The sequence below is a fragment of the Schistocerca piceifrons genome, chromosome 5 (assembly GCF_021461385.2).
Source record: "Schistocerca piceifrons isolate TAMUIC-IGC-003096 chromosome 5, iqSchPice1.1, whole genome shotgun sequence".
NCBI lineage: Eukaryota > Metazoa > Arthropoda > Insecta > Orthoptera > Acrididae > Schistocerca > Schistocerca piceifrons.
In genome coordinates, this window is record NC_060142.1 from 358513813 (window position 1) to 358541457 (window position 27645).

General features: G+C 41.9%; 1 protein-coding gene across 1 annotated transcript in view; it reads left to right on the forward strand.

Moving 5' to 3' along the window:
* Positions 1-4902: 4902 nt before the first annotated feature.
* Positions 4903-27645, forward strand: part of LOC124798987 (flocculation protein FLO11-like) — a 56216-nt gene continuing 33473 nt past the window's right edge. Inside the window, exons 1-3 of the mRNA XM_047262524.1 lie at positions 4903-4916; positions 7434-7585; positions 25093-25319. Of these exons, the coding sequence (XP_047118480.1) occupies positions 4903-4916; positions 7434-7585; positions 25093-25319 (393 nt within the window). The remainder of the gene's footprint in view (positions 4917-7433; positions 7586-25092; positions 25320-27645) is intronic.

The window sequence follows — 27645 nt, forward strand, 5'->3', positions numbered from 1 at the left end:
CTGATAATAATAATAATGTCCATTTTGGAAACAGCACTATTAGCAGTTTAGAGACGACCTCTACAGTAAGTTCCAAGTAAAATGGTTTATCGTCCCGACTGCGAATCACCAAAGGTTAATTGCTCGCCTTAAAAGTGGAAAATAACCTCACCACTTGCCACGCGGTTTTGTGAAGATTACGAGTGTCACACAAACAGTTACTTCCGTGAAATCTAAGCGATCCAGGACGGTTACTGGCCTTGTGAGTTCACTTCCTACTTTTAGCAAAAACACACAATGTACACAGGCGTTTGACTGACGCGGACAGATTGATAACTCGGTGCGAAATGTTTCTTCTTACTGCCTCTCTGGCCGTATTTATATATGGGGGCAGCAGACCGCTGGTGAAACATCTGCTAATAACTGCTTTAGACAAATGTAGCAGCCTCTAAATGATCAATTTTTCGGACACGTATTAATTAATACCTCTGTCGTTTAATAGTTTATAATTTTCTAAATTTTTATATGAATGAATGAATATGAATAAATTGCCTTTTATATGAATGAATTGGCTGTAGTTACTAAAAAGATTTAACTCGACTGCATTCAAACTTTGTCAGCTTGAATGTTAGAATGTAACCGACAGTAACACATGACCTCTGAACCTCTTTAAGATTCCTTGTAGTGATTGTTATTCATACTAAAGTCCTGAAACTTGGTACAGCTGTATTATTTCATCAGTGTAATCGAGTGCTGTAATTAGAACTTTCCACAACAAATACAAGCAATACTTAATCTTTTACGAATAGGAACGTTTTTGTTTCAAATTTAGTTTTTAGTAATTAACTTGAAAACTAATAGAGGTAGCTTATTGGTGTTACATATTTCGTGGATTTATATCACACTGACGCTTCATATGAATTATCATCTTTCTTTGTGAATTATTTAGGGCCTTCAATTTTTCGTAAAAACGCCTATTACGACCAAAATATTGCAAACAATCAAGCTGACACTTGTAATTTTTGATTGTGACGTACATTGGCACATTCTGCACGATTTTTGGCTTTTTAGCTTCATTATTTACAGCCACTTATTTTTTTCTTAAAACTATATATTTAGCAAAACTTATTCATCTGATCGTTCTGAGATTTAACAATTTTAATATTAATATACTGAAGCATACCCTAACGAAGCTTGGAAAAGTTATTTTAATTTTTAATTTCATTCTTATATTATGGCACAATACTTTGTATGCTACGCATAGGCGCGCTATGATGATGTAGTGTTCGTAGCAGTGAAAGGGGAAAGCCCTGTCACACTTGCTCGACTCTGTTATCTTTCACTATGACGCGTTGCTTCTTTCCCCACGCCATGAACAAAATTACCGCTACAGCATACAAGTCGTCCAGCTGCAGACACTTTGTGCTACACTAGCGAAGCAGGGGAGGTCGCTAGTTCTGTCATAATTACAACGAATATTTTCGTTCAGACTACACTAGAATATATGCTATCCATGTTTTACCGCCGGTAGATGATGTAACATTGTAACATCCTCCAATGCAAGTGGTTTTTAAGGTTAGAGTAGTGAGGAATGTGTTTGGCTTTCAAATGGCTCTGAGCACTATGGAACTTAACTGCTGAGGTCATCAGTCCCCTAGAACTTAGAACTACTTAAACCCAATTAACCTAAGGACATCACACACGTCCATGCCCGAGGCAGGATTCGAACCTGCGATCGTAGTGGTCGCGCGGTTCCAGACTGTAGCGCCTAGAACCGCTCGGCCACCCCGGCCAGCAGGAATGTGTTTCTGCTACTCGCCTGACAGATCTCGTGAAAGTCAAACAATGGATAATCTAGGATGGAATGTAAAAAATTATGAAAAGGAAAGTTGGTACTCACCATATAGCGGAGATTTCGAGTCGCAGATGGGCAGAACAAAAGACTGTCACAAATAAAGCTTTCGAGCAGTAAGGCCTTCGTCAAAAATGGCCGGACACACACACACACACACACACACACACACACACACACACACAAACGCAACTCATACACACGACTGCAGTCAGGCCGCCGAAACCACACTGCGAGCGGCAGCACCATTGTATGATTGCAGGCGGAAGGCACGAAAGTCAATAAAGAAGCCGTTGTTAAACGTGCCATGAAGAAAAATAATTGGCATATACAAACCTTGGACATTCAATGACTAGAAACTTGTAATTTTCAGTGATGAATCATATTTTATTGTTCAAGTACACAGAACAACGATTGCCAGGCGAAGCACCCATGAGGCAGTGAGAGCTGGTCATCTTGAACAGACTGTAAAATAATTTCCCAAAAATATGTTATGAGGTATCTTCACTGCAAATGGCTCTGGAACACTAGTTCCTGTTGACTGCATGAATTCAACCAAATACATGGAAATCCTTAGGAGCAGGATTGTGTCGTTCTACAAACCTTTGCAGATGGTGGAGGAACATTTCAATACGATCTGGCCCTGAGTCACATTTCTGAACCAGTCAAGACGTTCTTCAAAGAAAACAACATTAATGTGCTTCAATGGCCTGGTAATTCATCCGACTCAAATCCCATCGAGAATTGTGTACAGGTATCTTGATAAAATGGACTGTTCAACTAAAGAATGCTTGTTAGTAAATGTGGTAAAAGTGGCTGCCACGTTCCCCGGATTGTAGTATCTGTGGCGACACGTGATGATAACTGTGTATGTGGTGAAGGTCATAAATCTTGCACATCTCAGGGAGCAGGTTATCGATGCTTGTGCTCGCTTTCAGGTGCATATGTTGGCTGACGTCTACGAGGAATGGGTGAAACGAATATCAACAACCTTTAAAATTGCTGCACAACACGTCGAGTAAATTCTGTTGCCTTATGTGCTATCACCAGCATTTGTCTTGTTCTGTACAAAATGCGACGTAGCCCTAGAATCAATAAAGCTACGCTCAAATGTCTTTCCCACGTAACTAACTATTTGCACTGTTACATGACCCCCTTTTCATTTGATAATTGATGGTAATTTAACCTTACAGGTTTCCGCTTCTCCCATCTCATACTACTTGACTTTCGGTTTGTGATTATACATCTGTTTTTGTTTTAGAAGGGTGGTTCCATTCCTATCGACTATCTCTTACACTACGTTTTCCCGGAAACTGCTATCTACAAAACAAGCTACATGTCACATTTGAAAGCTCGCTGTATTGCAAGTGCATTATTCGCCAGAAACGGACCCAGCATAATTTACATCACACGAATTTAATGAGTTTTGGAGCCCTACGCCCCATTTCACGTCCTTGTCACCGGTGGCCGCATCTGTATCTCCACCCCCATCCCCTCCCCGCCCCTGGTGTGACGTCACATAATTTGCAATTTTAAACTTAGAAATTATTAGATTGAAGCTAAAGAGTCAAGGCTTCTTATCGCAGCTGTATAAAAAAATGGTTCAAATGGCTCTGAGCACTATGGGACTCAACATCTTAGGTCATAAGTCCCCTAGAACTTAGTACTACTTAAACCTAACTAACCTAAGGACATCACGCACACCCATGCCCGAGGCAGGATTCGAACCTGCGACCGTAGCAGCCCCGCGGTTCCGGACTGCAGCGCCAGAACCGCACGGCCACCGCGGCCGGCAGCTGTATAAATTTTGCTATCTTTATGATTTACATGTAGCGTAATGTGGTTTGCACCTTTTAAAAGAACAGTTACCATGTGTTTCTCTCCTTCTTCCGTATTGACTCGCCTGGGAAAGAGTCTGATCGACTGATGGCGTACCTTTGCTCATGTTTATGGTTTCAAATAAACCGGATTTATTTTCTTCTACTCCAGGTAGATCAATAGTATTTCTAATTTCAAAAGCTGCTGCTAAGTCGGAATTACTTTCACAAATTTCTGGAATTTTTTGTTTTCTAGAATGACGATTTTTTCGTCATTCGGCTGTGCTGATCTTTCTCTTCAGTGTGTTTTTTCCTGTTGAACGTCTTTCCTTATTGCTTCATCTGTTGCTTGCTAACAGCAAGCTATTGAGCTCAAATTCTAATACTACAATTTTATTCCTAGAAGTGTTCTGACTGGACGTTGATTTAGGTATTGTCTGAATTAATTAACTGCATATTAATATCCTTAGTTTCTTCTGATACTTCCTGTTTAGTTTCTTCCTGTAATTAAAAGTAAATATGTAAAACGTTGAATATGGGCATTTCTCACAATATGTATATTAAATTACCTTGAAGAATCCAGCTACAAGATAGTGAGAACTGTATTGAAATCGAGAATACCTCGAACAGACAGACAGAATGATGAAGTTGCCAACTTTGCTTTGTAAGTAGTGAACAACAAGTTAACTGACTGGGTTGTTCCGTTTTTCAATTTGTTACGGAACACTTAATATATTTTTAGCGATGGAGAAAGTTATCTATCAAAATAATATAAAACTTGAACCTACTTTTGCGCCCACGGGCTCTAGTTGTTCTTGTGGTTTTGACAAAGAAGGAATTTTTGAAAAAAAAATCTGTAGCTGTCATTTCCTTTCTCGTCAGTTTTATTTACAATTATTTCATTTTCTAATCTACTTGACCTTCAGCGTCGTTACTACTTTTCAAATTTCGCCATAAAGTGTTAACTTCATCTTGTATATTTTCTTTATTTTCATCAGCATAAGCTCCACTGTACACTTAATATAGTTTGTGGTGAAAATGGCTAAATCTTTTTTTCCTCATTTTTAATTTCTTAGATAAATTGAAAATCACAAAACTGTACAACTAAGGAAAACACGTCCATCATTCAGCGGTAGTGAAGCGTCGACTGAACGACAGGAACAATGAAACATAGACGAAAAAGGGGCAGCAGCGGTATTTGTCAAAGCCTCAAAGACGGTATTGGCCTCTAGGCTTATCTCAAAGGTGGCCGACATGCGACAGCATAGGTACAGCGAGCGTATACTCGCACGACCGCCACGTGCCAAAAAGTGATACAAACAATTCCAACACTAGAACCGCGGCTGGGTCACACGTGATCTCTTCCGTAATTCTTTCGTTGTTCATTATTTTGTGTTATTGTCGCGTCTGCTGAATTTCTATGAGTTTGTTTCAAATATGTTACTTAACGATCGGCCGGCCGGAATGGTCGTGCGGTTCTAGGCACTACAGTCTGGAACCGAGCGACCGCTACGGTCGCAGGTTCGAATCCTGCCTCGGGCATGGATGTGTGTGATGTCCTTAGGTTAGTTAGGTTTAATTAGTTCTATGTTCTAGGCGACTAATGACCTCAGAAGTTAAGTCGCATAGTGCTCAGAGCCATTTGAACCAACTTAACGATCAGACCTAATTTTACGTTTTACGGGGAAACCGTAAAAGAGAAAAATCCAAATTCACCTAGAGCCACGGGCAGGTCAGTTCTGATCCCACTGCTGCAGCCATTATAGTAACTTCATAACATGTCGCTTCATGGTTTTTTTTTTTCATTCTGTTTGCTCAACACTCTCAAAACTCATTTTATGTCATTTTCTGATGACGCTGCAGTTCTCCAGTCGTGGAGGCGAAGGAAATCCGATTGAAACACGTCTGGGAGTGTACACACATGCCGCACATTCAGTGCTTTGGTGCATGAATCACAGAGTTATTAGTGGATTCTAACTGTACAAATAATGCTTGCAGCAAACACATTTATTATGGCCAAACGTCTAAGAACAGAAGAGGGCATTGTAAATGCCATAAATGAGATTTTGGCTCGTGAATATGAGGGTCAGCCTCTGGAGTTTTCATCTGAGGAAGAGTTAACATGACATGTAGTTTCACATTTCTCATCAGAAGATGACTTTGAACCATATGATGAAGAAGGTAGCATTTTTATTTGTTTGCTATGTAATTGTTTGTCCGTGTGCTGCATAGACACAATTTTGAATTACAACAATTTTGTCTAAACGTTGGTGCAGTCTTACTTGAATAGGGGAAGAGATGTCACACGTGACAATTTTTCCACCTCCTTGGCTGTCTCTGAAATCTTGAAAGCAAATGCTATAAGTACTATGGATGTGGGCACTGTGAATCGATCTCGCAGGGAAAGACCAGCCTCAGTCAAGAAAGCAAAAGAAGCGTTGTGTAGCACAGTGTTGTTGTAAACAACGATACGACATTGACTGTTTATCATGGAAAGAGCAGCAAGAATGACCCGATTCTCAGCATTATGCATCCTTATGTGAAAATTGGGACTGGACGTAAAAAGAAGCCAGATACACTTACATTTTATAACTGGTGTAAATATGAAGTGGCTCGCAAATACTCAATCAAAGCCTCACCACCCAGAGTTTGCCTTTTTCTCACATTTTACAACTCGCTGGATTTGGCTGGGATAAATGCCTGGGTATTGTACAATGCTCTAATCGAGGGAAAGTTGAAACGCAAGGACTTCATACTGCAGCTGAGAGAGAAGCTTGATGAGAATTATATAGCAGCCAGGAAGACCAGTAGCCGCACAACTCCCCAAGATATTCCTGAGAGACAAGAAAAGTGAACACGTTGCCTTGTGAAATCTGACTGCGTTGGAAACAAATAATTTGTTAAGTGCCATACGTGTAAGAAAACTGTCTGTAATAAATGCACGTTATTTGTGCTCGTTATGTGATGTTGGCCAGTAGAGACACCCAGTTTTCTAAACAATAATTGATAATTTCTGAAAAATTACTTTATTTTTGTTGATTTTATAATAAAATATCCAACAATTCAAAGAACAGGTTCGTTAGTAGCCACAATAGCCCAGTGCTACAGGATACTAAAAGGGGAAGATATCTGGGTCATAAGTGACCCACCATCTGTTCTAGGTATGGCCAAATATCAGCGGTTTTACTGTAAACCCCTATTTAATAATGTTGATGGAATTGGTAACATTTTAAAGTTTTTCGACAGTCACACTATCGGTGTAGTCAAATGAATTTTGTCCTGTATACTCTGATAACAGATCAACGCATTTCATTGCCTCGATCTGCATGATAACGAATTCCTCAATCGCATCACCTTCGTTCTCTTCGTCTACCTAATACACTTTGTCCACTACATACATCAGTTATCTGCTGAAATCCCAGTTCACAAGCATCCTATCCACTAGCAATCACAACTGAAAATTTGTTTCACAAGATCGTAACAATATTATGCAAAGGAAAGTTGCTATTCATCATATAGCAGAGATGCAGACTAGCAGATAGGCACAACAAAAAGACGCCACAAATAAAGCTTTCGGCCAGTAAGGCCTTAGTCAAAAACTATTTTTTCGCTTTTCTTAAGTGAAATGTCCCTTTCAGCACGAACACAAAGTTTCCCTGTCGAGAACACAGAAATAACACATGCTGTTGCTACACATACGAGTACTCACCTGAACTCCGCGTGAACCCCGATACTCGAGGGCTGGCTGTGTTTTGCAGTGGAGTGAGCACGTGTTGTGGGCGCAGGTACCGGCCGGAGAAGCACGGCGGCGGCCGCTACGTGGACGACCCCCGGCGCTGGGAGCTGCGCGAGTCCGTGCCCGGCGAGCCCGGCACCGACTACCCCGTCTACAGCGCCATCCCGAGCACCGCCTTCTCCTGCCAGGGGCGCTCCGAAGGTGAGTCACGTCGCCTCTTCTGCGTGCAGATTCAACTCGGAGAGCGACGGGGATGAAATCCGATCTTTAACGAAACTCGGTGTATCGGAGATTTTATTTTCGCGGGCAAAGCGCCTGATTCATGAGGTACTCTGCACGCACGTCTCAATTTCCAACACACAGGTCACTCTGGCAGCAGCATCTCCCATACTTCCTGAATTCCAAACAGACTTCCAACATTCATCACCGGAGTAGCACCCCTAGGGTTCTACAGCTACATCTACATTGCGTAAATAGTATTGTGGTGCGTGGCTTTGGGTACATCGGATACCACTACTGTTTGCTAGTTTTCCTGTTCTGGTCGCGAATGATGCCCAGGAACAAATACTGTCGATGAGCCTCAAATTTTCCGTCTACGTCATTTCGCGAGATACACGAAAGATCAAGTTACTCGACTCTTTTGGAATTTAAATAGTAAAATATAAGATAACGCTTAGAACAAAGAGAAAGCACTCGATGGTATATGACTACCACACTGGTCACGAACATTTGTTGGAAGAGTTCCAGGAAAATGCAGTCCGTTTGTCAAGGAAATCACATACTCTAACTTCTCACTGTTGGGCAACACTCTAGAATGGATCACATGTGTGTTTTATAAGCAATATTCTTTATTGACTGGCTGGATTTTCCCTGTATACTACCAATGAACTCAAGTCTGCCACATGCTTTACCTACGTTTGAACTTACGTGATCATTCCACGACACAGTCCTACAAACTGGTACACCCAGGTATTTTATGAGTTGAAATTGTGATTCATTGTTATAGTAGTCATAGCATACAATCATTTCGATATTCGAAGGAAAAATATACACATGTGCAGACGTTCAAATCATAACTCAGTAGTAACGAACAGTCAACTGAAATTCTAAAGATAAAAAATAAGGAAAACAGAATGTTTGAGAAAGTCAGATGCTAAACATGTCAAACAAAATGAGCCATGCTGGTAGTCCTCCCAAATTCCAAGTCAAATCGGCGACTGTACTCTAATAGAACAGGAATGCAACCTAACCAAGAGGACAATATTTACACCAAAATAGGCTAGAGTTAACACAGCGAAAGCACTGACGGAAAACACTCCTAAATGGTTCAAATGGCTCTGAGCACTATGGGACTTAACATCTATGGTCATCAGTCCCCTAGAACTTAGAACTACTTAAACCTAACTAACCTAAGGACATCACACAACACCCAGTCATCACGAGGCAGAGAAAATCCCTGACCCCGCCGGGAATCGAACCCGAGAACCCGGGTGTGGGAAGCGAAAACACTCCTACAAGAGTGGAATTATTACACTGTTGAGGAAAATTCGACTAGATAGATGTTGAGATTGTCGAATACTTCGTTTCACATGTCGCATTTGCCTGTTGCTGACTTAGATCAATATACAGAAGCAGAGAAACGAAAACAGGAAATGAGTATGGTTTAATGAAACTAAACCTACCTGCCAAACCACCTGATCTTGCATCTGCTCTCAGGTGGATTCTGCAGTTTTTGCGGACCTATAGGACGTATTCAACAGTGTAAGATAAACAGAATGATCTAAACTTAAAGGTGATTTTGATATAGTGGCGAAATAGAGGAATACTGTACAGATATCAAGTGGGAGGAATGAAAGTACAAAATACGACGGAAAACTGTTGTCAACGCAGGACAGCTGCATACGCCACTGTTGCTTTACTCGCGTATATTTGAAACAAAGAAGGTGAAAGTAAATAAGCACAAGGGAAAACATGTGTGTTCTAAGATGAGCTGACGATATAGTCACTTAGACTGCGTTCACAATGACACGGAAGCCGCAGCCAGAGGTCGCCCGACACCATCGGCCGACGGCTCGGTCACGGTGATTCCGATCACCTTCGTCAGTGTTTGGCGGAGTCAAAAAAATGGTTCAAATGGCTCTGAGCACAAAGGGACTTAACTGCTGTGGTCATCAGTCCACTAGAACTTAGAACTACTTAAACCTAACTAACCTAAGGACATCAAACACTTCCATGCCCGAGGCAGGATTCGAACCTTCGACCGTAGCGGTCGCTTGATTCCAGACTGAAGCGCCTAGAACCGCGTGGCCACCCCGGCCGGCGTTTGACTCTAAAAAGATGCAGAATGCATATAAATGAGCCATATCTGTCTCGAGAAGAACGTGGTGAGTACTGCACGCTGTGTAAGCAGTTATTGAAATTACCAGACAACTCTTACGGATATATGAGATGAAAAGGAAAACATCATGTCACGAAAGTTAAAAACTCTTTAAATCTTTGGAGCTAAAATGCCGTACTTGATGTTTTTTGTATTTATACGTCTGTATTACGTAAATACGTAGTTTCATTGATACATTACATTACCTCTCAAAAACGCTCTGTTCAGAGTGTGGTTTATGTTTTAGGATGTACAAAGGTTTTGGCAATGAGGTTACAAGAACATAATAGTTAAGTTATGTCGTGACAGTAGATGATGTTTCTGTTATATGATGCATGGATAAAATTTGTATGTCAGTAATTATTATTTAATTAATGAAAGGTAGGTTTGTGGTTTCACAGCAGCTCACTTTGTTCTAAAAATGGTGAAAAGTAAAGCAGTATTCAGATATTCAGCTTCTGGAACTGGAAACTTCAATGGTCTTTAGACATTTGCATAGCAGATTTGAGAAAGGAAGTAACAAGATTTCTAGTGGCAGTATTATTTCAGATAACGTGCAGCTTTTAATAAAGGAAATCAACTATTCTACACTGTCTTTTAGTGCATTTGCAGAAAGCGTAACTCTAAAATTCGTTATAGAGCAAATTCAATATTTCGTTGTATTTCGGGTGCAAAAGTGAAGATATTAGTTTTTAAATTAGTCTTTAGGAATGGCCACCATATCTTTAGGAATGACCACCCTGCTGACATAAAAATGACAGTAAGCGTAATAATAATTTGTAGACATTTAATGTCCACCTACCACAGCGCAAACAAGAGCCACTGCAATAACTTTAAGAGTAAGATCCTTCTCACTTTAACAAATTATTTTTTGAAATTATAATTTACACTAAAAATCGCGGTTTCCAATAAACCTGCTATATCAGTCCTGCTATATCCCAATTCTATTTTATCCTCTGAATGCCACAAATTTGCCCTTTCTTGGAGTAAACTTATCATTTGCTCACAGGCCGTATTTCGTGTATGAGAATGTCGGTCGACGTGACAGAAGAAAACAAAATGAGTTGAATTTCACCTATTGTCATCCCAAGTCTATACGATCGAACGATGAGATCGGCTGTAGCGTGACCGCGCTCATATTGGCGTACTGATCTGAAAAGATATGCCGTCTTCGGCCAATGTCGATCGCCGGCAGAATCCACCGATATAGGTGCCACTGCGACCGCAGCCTTAGCCGAAAGTAACGGTGCTCTTTAGTCCCTGTTAAGTGAAATGGGCAGCATACGTAGCACAAAATATAACTTAAGGATAGATAAGGCCAAGGCGAAAGTAGTGAACAGTAGTGCGAATAGCAAAATTCTTAAAATCGAAGTCAGGGGAAATGTAGCAGTAGAAGTGTTTCTTAAGTATGCAACTGTTTGTGTTGCCTGACAAGACTACACACTAAAGAAGATCTACGGTATTTCTGGAAGGTTGTATAGGGATTGAGAGCCCAGGTTAGCCACTGCTACACATTGTACTGTACGACTGATGACTTAAGAGTCATCCTGAAAACAGATACTGGTGTGATGTTAATAGATAAATAAAACTACAATCACACAGTACGTGTTTGTTGAGCTTATAAGGAGATTTGTGTGTGTGTGTGTGTGTGTGTGTGTGTGTGTGTGTGTGTGTGAATTCCTAAGGGACCAAACTTTTGAGGTTAGCGGTCCCTAAACTTACACAACTATGCTAACTATGCTAAGAACAACACACACACACACACACACACACACACACACACACACACATGCCCGAGGGAGGACTCGAACCTCCACCGGGACCAGCCGCACAGTCCCTGACTGCAGCGCCTAAGACCGCTCGGCCGATCCCGCGCTGCGGATTTTGGAATATATATTGTGTTCGAACATTATGAATTACCTCGAAGAAAACTGTCTATTGACACACAGTCAACATGGGTTTAGAAAACATCGTTCCTGTGAAACACAACCAGCTCTTTATTCACATGAAGTGTTGAGTGCTATTGACATGGGATTTCAGATCGATTCCGTATTTCTGGATTTCCGTAACGCTTTTGACACTGTACCACACAAGCGGCTCGTAGTGAAATTGCGTGCTTATGGAATATCGTCTCAGTTATGCGACTGGATTTGTGATTTCCTGTCAGAGAGGTCACAGTTTGTAGTAATTGACGGAAAGTCATCGAGTAAAACAGAAGTAATTTCTGGCGTTCCACAAGGTAGTGTTATAGGCCCTATGCTGTTCCTTATCTATATAAACGGTTTGGGAGACAATCTGAGCAGACCTCCTCGGTTGTTTGCAGATGACGCTGTCGTTTATCGACTAATAAAGTCATCAGAAGATCAAAACAATTTGCAAAACGATTTAGAAAAAATATCTGAATGGTGCGAAAAGTGGCAGTTGACCCTATGTAACGAAAAGTGCTAAAAGGAACTCGTTAAACTTCGGTTACACGATAAATCAGTCTAATCTAAAAGCCGTAAATTCAACTAAATACCTAGGTATTACAGTTACGAATAACTTAAATTCAAAGGAACACATAGAATATTTTGTGGGGAAGGCTAACCAAAGACTGCGTTTTATTGGTAGGACATTTAGAAAATGCAACAGACCTACTAAGGAGACTGCCCACACTACGCTTGTCTGTCCTCTTTTAGAATACTGCTGCGTGGCGTGGGATCCTTAGCAAATAGGACTGACGAAGTACATCGGAAAAGTTCAAAGAAAGGCAGCACGTTTTGTACTATCGCGAAATATGGGAGAGAGTGTCACAGAAATGATATAAGATTTGGGCTGGACATCATTAAAAGAAAGGCGTTTTTCGTTGCGACGGAATCTTCTCACGAAATTCCAGTCACCTACTTTCTCCTCCGAATGCGAAAATATTTTTTTGACACCGAGCTACATACGGAGGAACGATCACCACGATAAAATAAGGGAAATCAGAGGTCGTATGGAAAGATAAAGATGTTCATTATTTCCGTACGCTGTACTAGATTGGAATAATAGAGAACAGTGAACGTGGTTCGTTGAACTCTCTGCCAGGCACTTAAATGTGATTTGCAGAGTATCCACGTAGATGAAGATAATCCTGATGCTGAAGGGCCTACAGAAGAAAACGCAGAGGACGGGGCAGATCTAATAGATTTGACAGAATTAAAACAGGTATTCAGGGAAAAGAAGGAGAAGCCCCTTGTGCTGGTTGCACGCACATTTCAAATTCGCCGCGTTGCCGATCGTCCGTTGGAAGCGCACGTCCGCAAAAGGCCAGCTTGTTGGGTCGTGAGATCGGAGCCGCGCTGGCGGAAACAGAGCCGGTGGGCGGTAGACCGGTTTGGTATCGCTCTAAGACGGTAACGAACGCTGTCGCCGTGGAGAGGAGGAACTGCACTCAAAACTAATAACCGGTGCCGTGGGACGGCTGGTGGAGCTTTGTTGCCGCACTGGATACACGGCGGAGCGAACCAGAATGTGAGGGACACGTGATTACTGTTTCTTAAAGAGTCGTGTGCGATGTGGAGTGTTTGGTGCAGTAAGAAGTGAGGTATTGTAGTGTGTCTACACCCTTAATTTGGGGAGAACTGTGAACTCATCTATACTATGGATACGGATGCCGGCTCCAGCGGTATTTATGTTACGGTAGTCAAATGTTGGAATCGGTTATCGTGCGCTCGGTACCTCGAAGTACCGCACCGCCCCTTTACATAAATCGCAGAATGCAAGAGATGTGGCCGCGTGGTTAGAGGCGCCATGTCACTGACTGCGCGGCCCCTCCAGCCGGAGGTTTGAGTCCTCCCTCGGGCATGAGTGTGCGTGTTGTTCTTAGCATAAGTTAGTTTAAGTAGTGTGTAAGTCCAGGGACCGATGACCTCAGCAGTTTGGTACTTTAAGAACTCACACACATTTTTGAAAGAGCTGTGACTGCACGGCAGAAATTCCACGTTAAAGTTTTCTAAATCTGGGTAGCCCACCAATGGTATTTATTATATGGATGCCTCCAGTTGGTGATGCGTAATGAATTTGTTTGCTGGATCGAGTTTGGCTGTTTGTAACCTTACTGGTTCGTCACACGTGGTCAAGTCCTCGGGTCAATGGGAAAACAAGTAACTTATCGGTGCGTTAACTTGTAAATTACGTTTTGGGGGAACCTGACAAAGCGCTGTTGTTTGAGAATTGTCTGTTGCAAGCATCACAGGCGATTCCTTTGGGGAGTCTCTGTTATTCAAAAATGGCTCTGAGCACTATGGGACTTAACATCTGAGGTCATTAGTCCCCTAGAACTTAGAACTACTTAAACCTAACTAATCTACGAACATCACACACATCCATGACTGACGCAGGATTCGAACCTACGACCGTAGCAGTCGCGGGGTTCCGGACTGAAGCGCCTAGAACCGCTCGGCCACCACGCCCTGCTGGAGTCCCTGTTATTGCATGATATTTATTCATGTCTCATCTTTTGATAAAATCTTAATTAAAAGTTTTCATTTGGATTAAGAAGAAATTGAGAATAAATCAACTGGTTCCTTTGAGAAAGATCTTAAGATTCAATTTAATGTGTTACCTTTTGGATAAGAGAGATATTAAGATCAAATGAACTTCCCTGCTTTGATAAGAGAAAGATCAAGATCTGATGGATTTCTTGTTTTCTTGCTTAGCTAATAGTAATATTTTATTAATTGTTTACGTTTAAACTTCAACTTGTCCTTTTAAACGATTTAAGAAATTTTAATGTAAGACTGTATTTCCTTATCTGAAGCAAATTCTCGGTATTGCTCTCATTAAGGTATTTCATTTACCGTTGTTGTGTTACGAAGAATTTTGCCTTCTAAGATGAGAATTCAATATGAAGTATACATAATATTTGTCGACTATGAACAGGATTTTGACCACATTCACAGAAAAAAACTCTGGTCAATAATGAAAAAAGAGGTTTCCCCATGCACCTGATAAAAGTGTGATAACGTTTATATGAAAAAACCGACATAAGAATGGATACTAGCAAGGAGCTGACACCAAAAATAGAAATAAATCAAAGAATAAAGCAAGGCTATAATATTTCACCAACAACGTTTATCAACTACGACCTGGTCAGGGGATGTGTGAAGGACAGAATACCTCCACATACAAGAACGGAACCAGGAAAATTTCTAAATACGATGGTTTTTGCCGACGGCCAGGTAATCATACAGGACAGTGAAGTCAAACAACAAATTGCGGAACGTAGATTAAAAAATGTTAGCCTGAATTATAGTCTGAAGATACAGACAACAAAAAAAGAAAACAATGGCCTTTTTGGGAAAATGCCCCATAAGGAATAAGATAATCATCAGCAATACAATAGTAGAACAGGTATCCAGTTTCCAGTATCTAGGATGTGGCATAACTTCTGAAGAAGAGAAAGACATAAATAAGAAAATTAACACCCGTCAACTTATGTGGCACGATAAGAACAACGTTAAAGGGTAAAGCGTTGAGAAACCCAAATGAAATTTTATAACGTCATGGCACTACCACAGTACTACATAGAGCGGAAAGTTGAACAATAAGAACAAAAGACCTAAGGCAGCTTGAAACATTAGAAATGACTGAAACGCTTCACAGGAGAAGGCACAATAAGAATTTAAGGAAAAAAGTAAAGAACTGGGGGTACACCCGTTGAGTGAAACCGTAATCCATCTAAAGTAGAATTAGATAGAGCATGTATTGCGCCTGTCCCCTAAGAGAATCCCGCGACAAGCTATGGAATACAATCCTATCGGAAGGAGTTTGGGAGGGTCAAGGAAGAGATGATAGGGCCGGAAAAGACCATAACACCTTATCCTGGTTTTTCAGAAGAAGAAGAAAAAATATGTTGAAGGAGAAGAATATACAAGCGATGACCGTTTCTTCGTCAGGTTTGTATACATATATCGCTACTCATGACAACACATTTCAAATTATAGATGACGTATTTTTAGCAGATCGTCACACTGTTTGGCAAACCATTTCATTAATTGCTTCTTCATAATGCGGTACACGGCTTTCACCCACAAAGCTAGTTTGGATTGTTTGAGGGAAGAGACCAAACAGCAAGGTCATCGGTCTCATCGGATTAGGGAAGGATGGGGAAGGAAGAGTCGACCGTGCCCTTTCAAAGGAACCATCCTGGCATTTGCCTGGAGCGGTTTAGGGAAATCACGGAAAACCTAAATCAGGATGGCTGGACGCAGTATTGAACCGTCGTCCTCCCGAATGCGAGTCCAGTGTGCTAACCACTGCGCCACCTCGCTCGGTCACAAAGCTGATGCCAAAGCTTAATACAAATGAAGCACGTCAATCAAAAGTACCGTATAAGGAAAGAAAATCTGTAAACAGTTAATGACTTTAGTTGCTTGAGTTGTGATATTTAAAACAAGTGGAAAAATGATATACTGAAGAACCTGTCAGGGCTGCGGAATACACGCAAAACAAGTATTCATAAGACAAAACAAAGCAACGGAATATTTCATACCATAATGCCTATGTATTTGTGTGACAAATGAGCAAATACTTAATACCACTCAGTTTTTAGTTTTGTTAGAATGGTGCAGGAGGTACAGCGATGAAATAAGAGTCAGAAACATCGACATTACAGGCGTGATGTTAATTCTGTAAATTTGGAAATAAAACAAAAATTCTAGACAACAGAAGAAATTGGAATAAGCACAATATAAAAATGAATAGCGATAGACTTATCCAGTGAATACCTATGTTCATTAGTGAGTGTGGTGACAGAGGGGATATTCCATACTCCATTGATGAGGCTCTAGTGAAGGTGATTCTGTCTTGGTTCCGCCCACCCAGTGCATTTGTGGCAATTGTGTAAGACTGCCGTATGAAAGAATGCGTTGACTTCAGAGCAGTGTTCTGCTAGTGTTTTCATAGATGATTATGTAAATGAAAAGAAAGAACACAGGACAACTTGTTGCTGACATAAAACTCATTCCTCTCGACTTACACCAATGGCCACAGACCTAAGTGTATTCCTACAGGCAGCTCACAGTCAACATTGTGGCATATCCTCGCTCCATGACACTGTGGGGACAGCTTTGTGATTTAATCCTCATCATTGGCACAGTCCGTCTCCTTAGCGCTGCAGTAGCGTTACCGCCTACCACGCAAGGAGGCCCGAGTTCGATACCTGGCAGGGAACTGTGTGTTGTGTGTCTCTCAACATCATTGACACGCAAATCGCCGAAGTGGCGTCAGCTAAAAAGACTTGCAATATAGCGGCCGAACCCAGAAGGGGATATCCAGCCCAATAAATGCAATACGATCATTTCATTTCATTGGCACACGCTATTGTAATTCGTAATTTTACATCTTTCTAGCATAATGTTCTCGAAATTTTCTTCCGCAAGCGGGATTCGAACAGGCTATCTCCTTGACGAAATTTACTGCACTAGTACGTAATTTGCGCCCACAGCAACAAAGGGATGTAAATATAGACAATTTCTGAAAACTAAAAGCTGTAGACCAAGGAGATGGAGAAGTGAGGACAGATCAAGAAAGTGAAGAAAGAGAAAGTGAGTTGAAGACATTAAAAATACTACAACAGGTTTTATAACTATAAGCCTGATTGAAAAAATTGATTATGATGATCTTGATGACGATGGATGGATAGATTGTGATGATGAAAATATCACGCTGTAGGTCTAAACCTGAAGCCTTCTATGGAACTCAATGTGCAGATCAGTAAATGCTTGTAAATAAGCAGATTTTCGTTACATACGATATCGGTCCAGTATGTTCCAAAAAGCCTGCACGAAAATGCGATTTTTAGAGGGTCGTATCTCGAGTTCTATTGATCACAGAGATAAGCCCTTGACTTAGCAACCATTTACATACTTATCGCAAGAACAGGCATGCTGTAGCTATCCTAGTGTCAAAATATAAACACTATATACTTCCTCCAGCCCAGGCAAATAGAAAAAAATCGCTTACTTCTTTTGTATCTGGTGACGTCCAGAGTGGACATTAGGCGGCTTATAAAAGCAGCTTTTTCTTATTTATTTTATTTATTTATTTAACCTGATCAGATTAGGGCCATCAGGCCTTCTCTTACATCGGTCCAGTGTTCCACATATGCAGCATTTCACACATCAGAGTTACCTCATGACAATAGTTTAAATGAGAAAATTAGATTACTCTAGTGACAATATGAATAAAGAGTAGTGACTAAGACCTAATAAAGTAAATGCGGCAGTATTTTTACAACAGGTGCTATACATACAGATCATGATAAAAGCAATAATAATAACAGTAAAAAAAGTCAAATAATAATGATAAACATGACTAAGACCTAATAAAGTAAATGCTGGCAGTATTTTACAACAGGTGCTATACATACAGATCATGATAAAAGTAATAATAATAACAGCAAAAAATCAAATAATAATGATAAACATGAGAAAAATTGGCAATAGTAATGAAGATTTGTGCAGATGTACATTAATATCTTGGTGTGTAAAGTAGATGTTTACTAGTGTAGCGAGTTTTGGGGAAGGGAGATTTAAGGAGGGGGAAAGAGGGAAGTAATGAGGTGAAGTGCATTCACGTACAGAGGAAAGCATTACTGTTGCTTATGTAGATGCGTCATTAACTGTTTTTTGAAGCTGGACATGTTTTTAAGTTCTCTAACATAACGAGGGAGGTTATTCCATAGTCGGGTTCCTGCCACTGTAAAGGACTTGGAGAAGGTGACTGAGCGATGCAGTGGAACAGAGAGGATTTTATTATAATGGGAACGTGTGTTTCTGTCATGTTGTTTCGACATGAGCGTTAGAAACGAGGAGAGATATGAGGGACAGTGTACGTTTATAAGGCAGTAGATGACACAGAGTGTATGGTAATTTCTGCGTTTGTCTGCACGCAGCCAGGACAATTTTGCTTATGCTGGTGAAATGTGATCAAAAAGTCGAACGTCACAGATATATCGGACGCAGGCATTCATGACCAGTTCTAGACGTCGCGAATTTTCCTGAGAGAGGCCTTGTAGGATAATATCACTGTAGTCAATGATTGGGAGTATAAGCGTTTGTACTAATTTCTTTTTCAGATCGAAAGGGAAGAGTTTTTTTATATTTTTGTAGGACATGAAGGGATGCTGATACTTTTTTGCACACTGCAGTTACGTGCTCTGTCCAATTTAGATTTTCATCTATTATAACTCCCAAACTCTTTGCTGAGGGAGAGAAGTTAATATTTGTTCCATTTAGGATAAGAGATGGTACGGATTCCCGATGTTTTGGGCTAATGAGCTTAGAGTGATCAACAAGTACCGCTTGGGTTTTAGATGGGTTTAGTTTTAGACCTATGTCCTGTGCCCATTTTGACAGTGCATCGAGGTCAGTATTGAAATTTTCAATAGCTTTCTTGAGGTTGCTTGGTTTCGCACTTAGACACAACTGAAGGTCATCAGCATACATATGATATTTGCAATAGGTCAGAACCGATGACACATCATTGACATACAGAGAGAAGAGTATAGGACCTAATACTGAGCCTTGGGGAACGCCTGACACTACCTGCCGCCATTGTGATTTTGTATTCCCAGACGGGACGCGTTGCTGACGAGACGTCATGTATGACCGAAACCATTGCACTGCACTTGGTGAGAAGTTTAGACCGCTAAGTTTGGCTAGTAAGATGTCGAAGTCGACAGTATCAAATGCTTTGCTGAAATCTAAGAAGCAAATGATAGTCGCTTCTTGTCTGTCCATGGCAAGTTGCAGGTCATCTGTCACCTTTATCAGTGCGGATGTTGTGCTTCGATGTTTACGGAAACCAGATTGGTATTCGTCTAGTAGGTTGTTAGTAGTTAGGTAGTTGGTGAGCTGGTCATGAACTATATATTCTAAGGCCTTTGATAGTGCAGGAAGAAGGCAGATGGGGCGGTAGTCAGAGGGTGCTGTGGCGATGTCTTTTTGGGCAGTGGCTTAATTTGTCCCAGTTTCCAGGCCTCAGGGAAAACACTTGTGATTAATAAATCGTTGAAAATGTCTGTCATAGAGGGCAGTAGTTGGTCAATAATAAGTTTTACCATCTGGATAGTGATGCCATCATGTCCAGTAGATGCTGATCTAATCCACATTATGGCTTTCTTGACAGTACTGCAAGTGACGTGCTGTAGATAGAATTTTTCTTTGCTACAGTCATTCATCCCCATGAAGTAATCAATGATTCTCTGTTTTTTTTGCGGTTCAATTGAAGTTGTAGGTAATGTGAAGAAACTGTTTAGTTCTTTAGCTGGGACCATGGGATTTTCTGTAACTTTTATTTTGCCTAAACCGAGACTGTGGAGATTTTTCCACAGGATAGCTGGTCTACATCTATTGTCAGCTAATGTACGGGCATGCCTGAGCTTAGCGTTTCTCACCGCTTGACTGAATTTGTTTCGTTTCTGCTTGTAAACAGTATGATTTTCAGGTGTAGGGTGTATCTTGTATGCTCGATGTACAGCGTCTCTGAGATTCATGAGCTCTTTTAGCTCTTCAGTCAGCCAAGGTGCAGGTTGCCTTTTTACTTTTCTGGTCTTTATTGGAGCATATTTGTCATATAGTTGAGTAATTTTTTTAGTGAAATCCTGGAGTTTGTCGTTTATGTCCGTGAGGGGAGTAGAGGTCATCGCCCAAACTATTTCTTGTGCCTCACTTTCGAGTTCAGGCAAATTTATGCGTTTGAGGTCTCGGTATGTAGACAGTTTTTGTTTCTTTCTAGGACATTCTAGTGAATACGTCATGAAAATGATGTCATGGGCAGACATGCCGGGCGCAGATATTTGAGAGGTGCGGATTATTCTGTTTGGAGATTTCGTTGCGAATATATCTATGAAAGTGTGGCTGGTAGTCGTGTGATGAGTAGGTGCCAGCTGAAGCAGCGTCATATTTGAGGAAGAAAGCATTCTCTTGAATTTCCCAGTGGAAGGACTATTGCGCAGAAAATTAATGTTAGTGTCACCTGCTATAATTACATGTTCATATGACGATTCGAGACTAGAGAGGGCAGTCTCGAAGCAGGCGAACCCGCCCACTTTAGGAGGTTTGTAAAGGACACATATTAAGCACTTTCTGTTAAGGGATTTGATCTCAATGAACATATATTCCTCTTGTTTATCTACATTGTTGTCGGATGTGTGTAGTACTGTAGGTGACAAATCAGAGCGTATGTACGCCCCTACTCCGCCCCCTCGTCTGTTGCATCTGTCGTGCCTGAGAAAGATATAGCCATCTAGGTTTACGGAAGTTGTAGGAATACTTGGTTTGAGCCAAGTCTCTGACAAAAGTATTACGTGTATATCAGCAGTTTGAAATATATATTTGAACTCGTCGAAGTGAGCTGGCAGAGACTGGACATTTGCATGTGCAATATGCAGCTTGGTGCGTTCGGGTGTTGATTGCCCGAGGAGGCTGCCGACCGATGTTTGCGGGTCGTGGTTAGCGGTGACAAGAGGGCATGAGAAATGCGGAATGCGTGTGAAGGGAGGGGGGGGGGGGGGGGGTGAGGGAGTGTCCTCCCAGTTTTGTGCAATGAAAGCGGCCGGGAGGGGGAGGGGGTGGGTCCCCAGGAAGGCAACGGGATCTGCGGCCAAGGTCAGTGAGGTCTGCAACGGTTCTGGAAGTAGCCGTGGGTTGGCAGGGGAAGGAATTACGCTAAACACAACGGGAGTAATCTGCACGGAACGGCAGAGCGTGATATTAATTACACTTATGAGGATAACAACCAAAGTATGATGGTGGGTTGCCAATTAAGGATGGAAATGAGACCACCTTATGTAGTAATTAACAAAACTACATGAGAAAAATAATTAAAGATGAAAACAGTTATGTGGAGAAACGAAAAGTTGATAATACAAATAATAACAAAACTACACGAGAAAAAATAATTAGAGACAAAAAAAAATAGTTATGTAGAGAAACGAACAATTTGATAATACAATCGTTAAGCTATAGTTGACAGTGTAAACAATATAAACATACAGATTAGTGGCAGCAAGATTAGACGTGATTTAGCTTCTAAAGCACAGGCTTTCGAGTTCATTTACACTGCAAATTGTTTTCTTTCCGTTTTCGGTCTTAACCATTATCCTGCCGTCATTTGTCCATTCGTTCTGCAACCCAAATTTCGAAATCGCGCTCTTCAGAATGTTTAGTCTTTCAGAGGCCAGATCCTCGCGTACTGTCAGACCCGACTTCGCGAGATTCTTCTTTGCTCTGAAGACTTCAGATCTTTTCCTATACGACATAAATTTCACTATTATAGGTCTTGGTTTTGTAGAACCTGGCGACTTACGACCCACTCTATGACTTCTGTCAATGTCACTCAGAGTCACCTGCACGCCTAGCTTTTCTTGGACAAGGTTTATCACAAGTTCATCTGTGTTCTCTCTGCTGCTCTCTGGAATGCCGAACAGTCTGAGATTATTGCGTCTCTGATATTGTTCGAGCTCGTCCGTCTTCTCGATCAATTTCTGTTCGAGCAGTCGTGCTTTCTGCTCACTTGCTTTTAACGATGTCTCCAGTGCACGGATCTCGCTCGCATTCGCCTCCAGAGTTTTCTGTATTTTGTCCGTCACAGCTGCAGTGACAGCATCAGTCATGGTTTAGACAACAAGCCCGAGCGTCTCCTTAGCCTGCAGCGCGGCACTCACCTCACCTCAGCCTTCACGAGTGCGGCGACGCCAGCGATGCCGGGCGGAGCGGCCGCAGCTCCCGGGGTAGACTCCACGCCTGCGCTGTCGCCGGCCTGGCGGTTGGCCGCACTGCGCGATGTTCGGCGATTTTCCATTTTTAGTGCGATTCCGTGTAATTGGTGCTCAGTATGTGATGTAAAATACGACACTCGGCATTAGATATACGGCTTTAGTATATGTAGACTAGCCTAACTGCTTAAAACACCTCCAGATTTCACGTAAACTTGCGAGCCAAGCTAACGTACGTCAGTCACTCGCCGCCATGTTAGTCTTATATGGGCGGTTCTTGAGAAAATCCCGAAAAACCATGCTTTTTGGGTACCAACAGTATCAATTGTCGGGATGGCCACATCTATAACGTCTGTTCATGGCAAAGTTTTACCTTATACTCCCATGACGATGTTGTTGGGTGACCTTGAAACTCTTTCCGATGTCATTATCCGTTACAGATATCCAGAGGTTCAAAGTTACAGTACGTATGCGCTTAATATCCAACCTGAGGTATAAATGTAATTTTAACTGACGTGGTGAACATATGGAAAGGCTCTGAGGTAGCCAAATTAGTTTTTAGTCAGCATTTTTTCATCAGCAAAACTTTATAATGCTCTATCTCTGTAGAAAGGGCACTTCACACCTACACAAATATGCCAAAGTGGTACTGCAGCGACAAAAAAATGGGCTAAAATAGATCTTAACAAGCCTGAAAAGAAATTGGAAATGACTGCCAAAAATTATGTAAAACTGGAAAAACTGCAAATTCTCTAAAATATTTCTAATAACATTTTTACTTTTTAAAGATACAAATCATAAGCCGTCAGTTTTCGATAAATGGCGATCGATGAGCGAAGCATCCAGAAAAAATATAAAGAAAATGATTTAATCTTATGTTATGCGTACTTACTTGTTGTTCTTATGTGTCAAAGTATATTACTGTACCTGAGTACATAAATAATCTGTCAAAAATTTACTACGTATGGAATCCGTTTTCTACAAATAGCGCTATCGGCTGTAGCAGGAAAACAGCGAAAAAATGCTCCTGGCGGAGCAAAAAAAGGCGAATACGTTCGTCTTTTAAAAACTGTAAAGGAAATTGGAGGACAAGCTGCATCAATCTTCTTTCCGCCTTCCTCACCAAAAATTTCGGCATGCAAACATATTTGCGCTTTTTGTCCTGAACTAGAGTAACAAAGAGACACTGGAGATGGAAAAGAGAGGAGACAGTTGCAGTGGGAGAGATAGAGAGAGGAGACAGTGATGCAGGGAGAGAGAGAGTTGCAGTGAAAGAGAGATAAATGAAGACAACGGCAGTGGGAGCCAAAGAGAGAAGAGATATTGATGGTCAATGAGAGACTGTGGCCATAAAAGAGAAAGAGGGATTGAGGGAGAGTGAAGACGGAGATGAAGACATTATACATTATGGGGAATATTGTCAATGATTCAGAGCTGCAGTATGCGCTCTCCATTGTCTGCCTTCGACATCAACAACACAAACAGTTATACTTCACGTGCTCCCATCAGTCACACACACACACACACACACACACACACACACACACACACATACACACACACACACTGACCCACACACGTACTTTGAAGACAGAACATACACAGTCACATATAAACGAATACAGTACAATCATTGTAAATTCAAATGCAATAGAACACTTCTGTACAGTCTATTATCTGTGATAGGTAGACATGATCTATTATGACCTTCCATGTGCCAGACTCTAACAGAAGATCGGGATGCCATATCCCGAGAGGAATAATAGACTTCCATTACGCTGATTAATGCAACGATAAAACTAAAATGTAAAGGCAGTGCCACAATTTTATCAAAATACGATCTGGTTCCATTAGAATTAACGTATGCTCTGCACTTACCCAGAACTGTGAATACGGCTCACAGTAACAACGTTAACAGATGTTTACTGCATGCTGCATCCACGGACAATAACAGAGAAATGTGCCCTCATTTGTTTCCCACATTCTGTAGATCTTTCGTAACAGCAAATAGCTTGCAGTAGAAGAGATGTGTTTCACAGCAGGAAGATAAACAAGTGATCATACTTTTTAAGGTACGCATCTTAGAACGCAACCTCTCAAAATACAGAATTCTTTTTTTTTCAACACCCTGTATAGGTTTACTGGGCGCTTATTCGTAGGCTGGGCGTTGTTGCTCCTACTCATACTGTCTACCACTGCAGGATGACTGCCACTAGGATCTGTCATTGTATCCGCCTGTCGTGTATCCCTCATAGGATGAATGATGGCACCGATATACCTACAAGTTTAGTGGCCTTGATGAGAGCAGCTGTTGGTCCTCCACCCCCCCTTCTCCCCCCCCCCCCCAACCATACTAGCCACTGTCCATCCCGTACCTGTGGCAAGTTGAAAAGATCACTTTGTTAGATGTGCACTATGCAGACGCAGAGCCACATGTGAAAATGGCTCACACTTTATTCACTCTTTGTAATGTGCAATTCTGTCACCAGAAAAACATACACTATCAAGCAGGAACAAATGCGCTAGCGGACGGTGCTCGTCAACGATGCTTATCCGAGCACTGAGATGGGATGTTGTTACATGCTGCAGGGTACCACGCCGACCCGGAGACGCGCTGCCAGGTGTTCCACGTGTGTGCGGGTCCGTCGCCGGTGCCCAAGTCGTCAGCGCTGTGCCCCAACGGGTCGGTGTTCAACCAGGACATCGGCACCTGCGACTGGTGGAACAACGTCGACTGCCCAGGCTCCGCCGTCTTCCGCGCTGGCAGCCCGCACCTGCCCATACCGGAGTACTCGGGCAACCTCGTCCTGCCGCAGGTACGACACCGCGCTCTCATCTCACCTGCAACGTTTGAGCAAGCTGTCTCTTGACAGAACGCAGCTATCAAGATGGAGTCTCACTTGCAGGTCCTTTCCGTTAGACATCGTTTACACTAGCTCAAATATCAAAATCATTTGCTTGTAAGTCTCTATCAGCAGTTTATTACGTAAGGGAACAAAAGTACACATTCGTGACCAATTCCAGCAGAGGCAGTTGCTAAGTAGTAGAGGACGACACAGAAATTGTAACAGTTCGGAGTGTAATGTGATTGGATAAGGTAGTCGAGGTCAGGATGGGCAATAAGCGTGTTATCAGGGCATTTCATCGCTTCCAGATCGTTGATGCCCGTCACACGCGATACACTACCTCTAAAGTTGTCCTATGGAGTACAGAAGTAACTGTCCAACAGATGTAAGGATGTACTAAGCGTTGGAAAAGGCCGTCTGGACTACTAAGCCGCGGTACGCGATGGTAGCCGCCAATGACTTGAGCGATTGGGTAAAAAACACCAAATGAAGCGATAGGTCCCACGTACGTTCATGCGCATGTGTTTGCTCGTGGGCGACCTATACCTTCAGCAACATAGTGTATCAGCCATCCCTTCGAAATAGTGTAACTGGATCAGAAAGCTCTGAGAGATTTTCTTCGGACATGGAATGTTTGTAAGTCCCCCTCCCCTCCCCCACTTTCACCTGAAAGTCACCAGAACTCTGTCCTACTTAGCACATCTAGGATGTCAGCAAGAAAGACATACCAAACTGTCATCCAAACAGTAGTGGTAAGATTATTGAACAAGGAAACAAACACATTTATCTAGGAACTAACGTTAAAAACCAATGAGATAACTAGAGCTGCGTTTCGTAAAATAAGTGTGTTCAGCAACCACAAGCTTCCAATCGAAGATGTTTACGTTGTTACATGTTTCCCATCCTTTTCTATGGAGCTGAGAGCTGGATTTTGACCTAGAGGGGAGAGGCGGGGGAGGACGAATTGAAGCATTTCAGGAAGTATCATGGGCAGATAAAATTATTAAAACGACATGCTCCGAAAAAACAAGCAAAAAGGAATCCTCGGCGCAGTAAAATGCAACATCTCTGCCACCTAATGAGGAATGGAAACAGCGATAAATTGCTGTAGAAGATTCTTCAATGAAATATACCTGATAAAAGAAACCAAGCAGAAGAAGAACGTCTTTGCTAGGAAGCTTAAGAACAACAGTTCACAAACCAGCGAGAAACTTTTTCGAACAACGAAAAGTGATGTAGCTATGATGGTCACAGCATCCGAAATGGATAGCTATTAGAACAAAAAGAAGAAGGGACGTCATCGAGCTTACCTTGAATTCTGCTCCAGCCAACGTTCCTGAGTTATGGGCATTGGCTGAGCTGTCATCGATTACGATTGCTCCCCAATGTTTCGGTGTCAACAGGAGTGTATATGCTGCGTCACTGCTGTCATCAGGGTGGCATGCAGTCCTACACACTCATAGGTACCAGTAGACGCAGCACCACATTCCTGCAGTAAAAGTATTAGTTGAGTGGTAAACAGTAAATGGAATGGACAAAAGTCACTCGAAGAGTTCATTTATTTAAAGAAGTTTAGTGCATCAAGCCCGAACATCAGAACTAGATGAAGTGTACCTGTGAGAGTAGGCACGAAATCTGAGCAGGCTGTTGCAGGTAGATGTGCACTGAATATGGCAGTACGTCACAAGTTAACTGACTTTGAAAGTGGGACGATAATCGATGGAAGACGCACGGGAGAGTCCATAACAATTCGGGTTTCCGAGGTAATTTGTGTTTAGGAGGATTTTTCGTGTCGTAGAGACAATGTTTCCACGCTTAAACTGCTCCACAGGACGACCACAAGTGCTTGACAGACAGAATGTTTCATCTGCAAATCCATACGGGGTCATCCGCGGTGAGTACCATTGCGCCGATTGAATGTGGCGCATCACGAAACTGTTTCTACCGAGACTGTAGGGAGACAGATTCACTGCATTGGTTTCAGTGGCGGAGGAGCTACTTGCTGTTAACGTCACAGCTAGTGCCTTCCTGTAATTTTGGCTGCCCAGTGAAATTTCGGCGTGGCTGTGTAGAGCTCTGTACTGCATGCGGATTGTATTTGTCGGGGTGACTGGAAAGTAATGTAGTTTATGCGCATATTGATATTGGCTTTTCATTTATCACCACACATTGTAGTTCAAAGACATACCAGAGACATTCTAACGTCATATTGAAACTGTCGGCCAAATGCCAGAAGAGGTACATATCCGGCATCGTATGCTTTTTGGGTTTTGCAAGGATAATAACGCAACAGTTG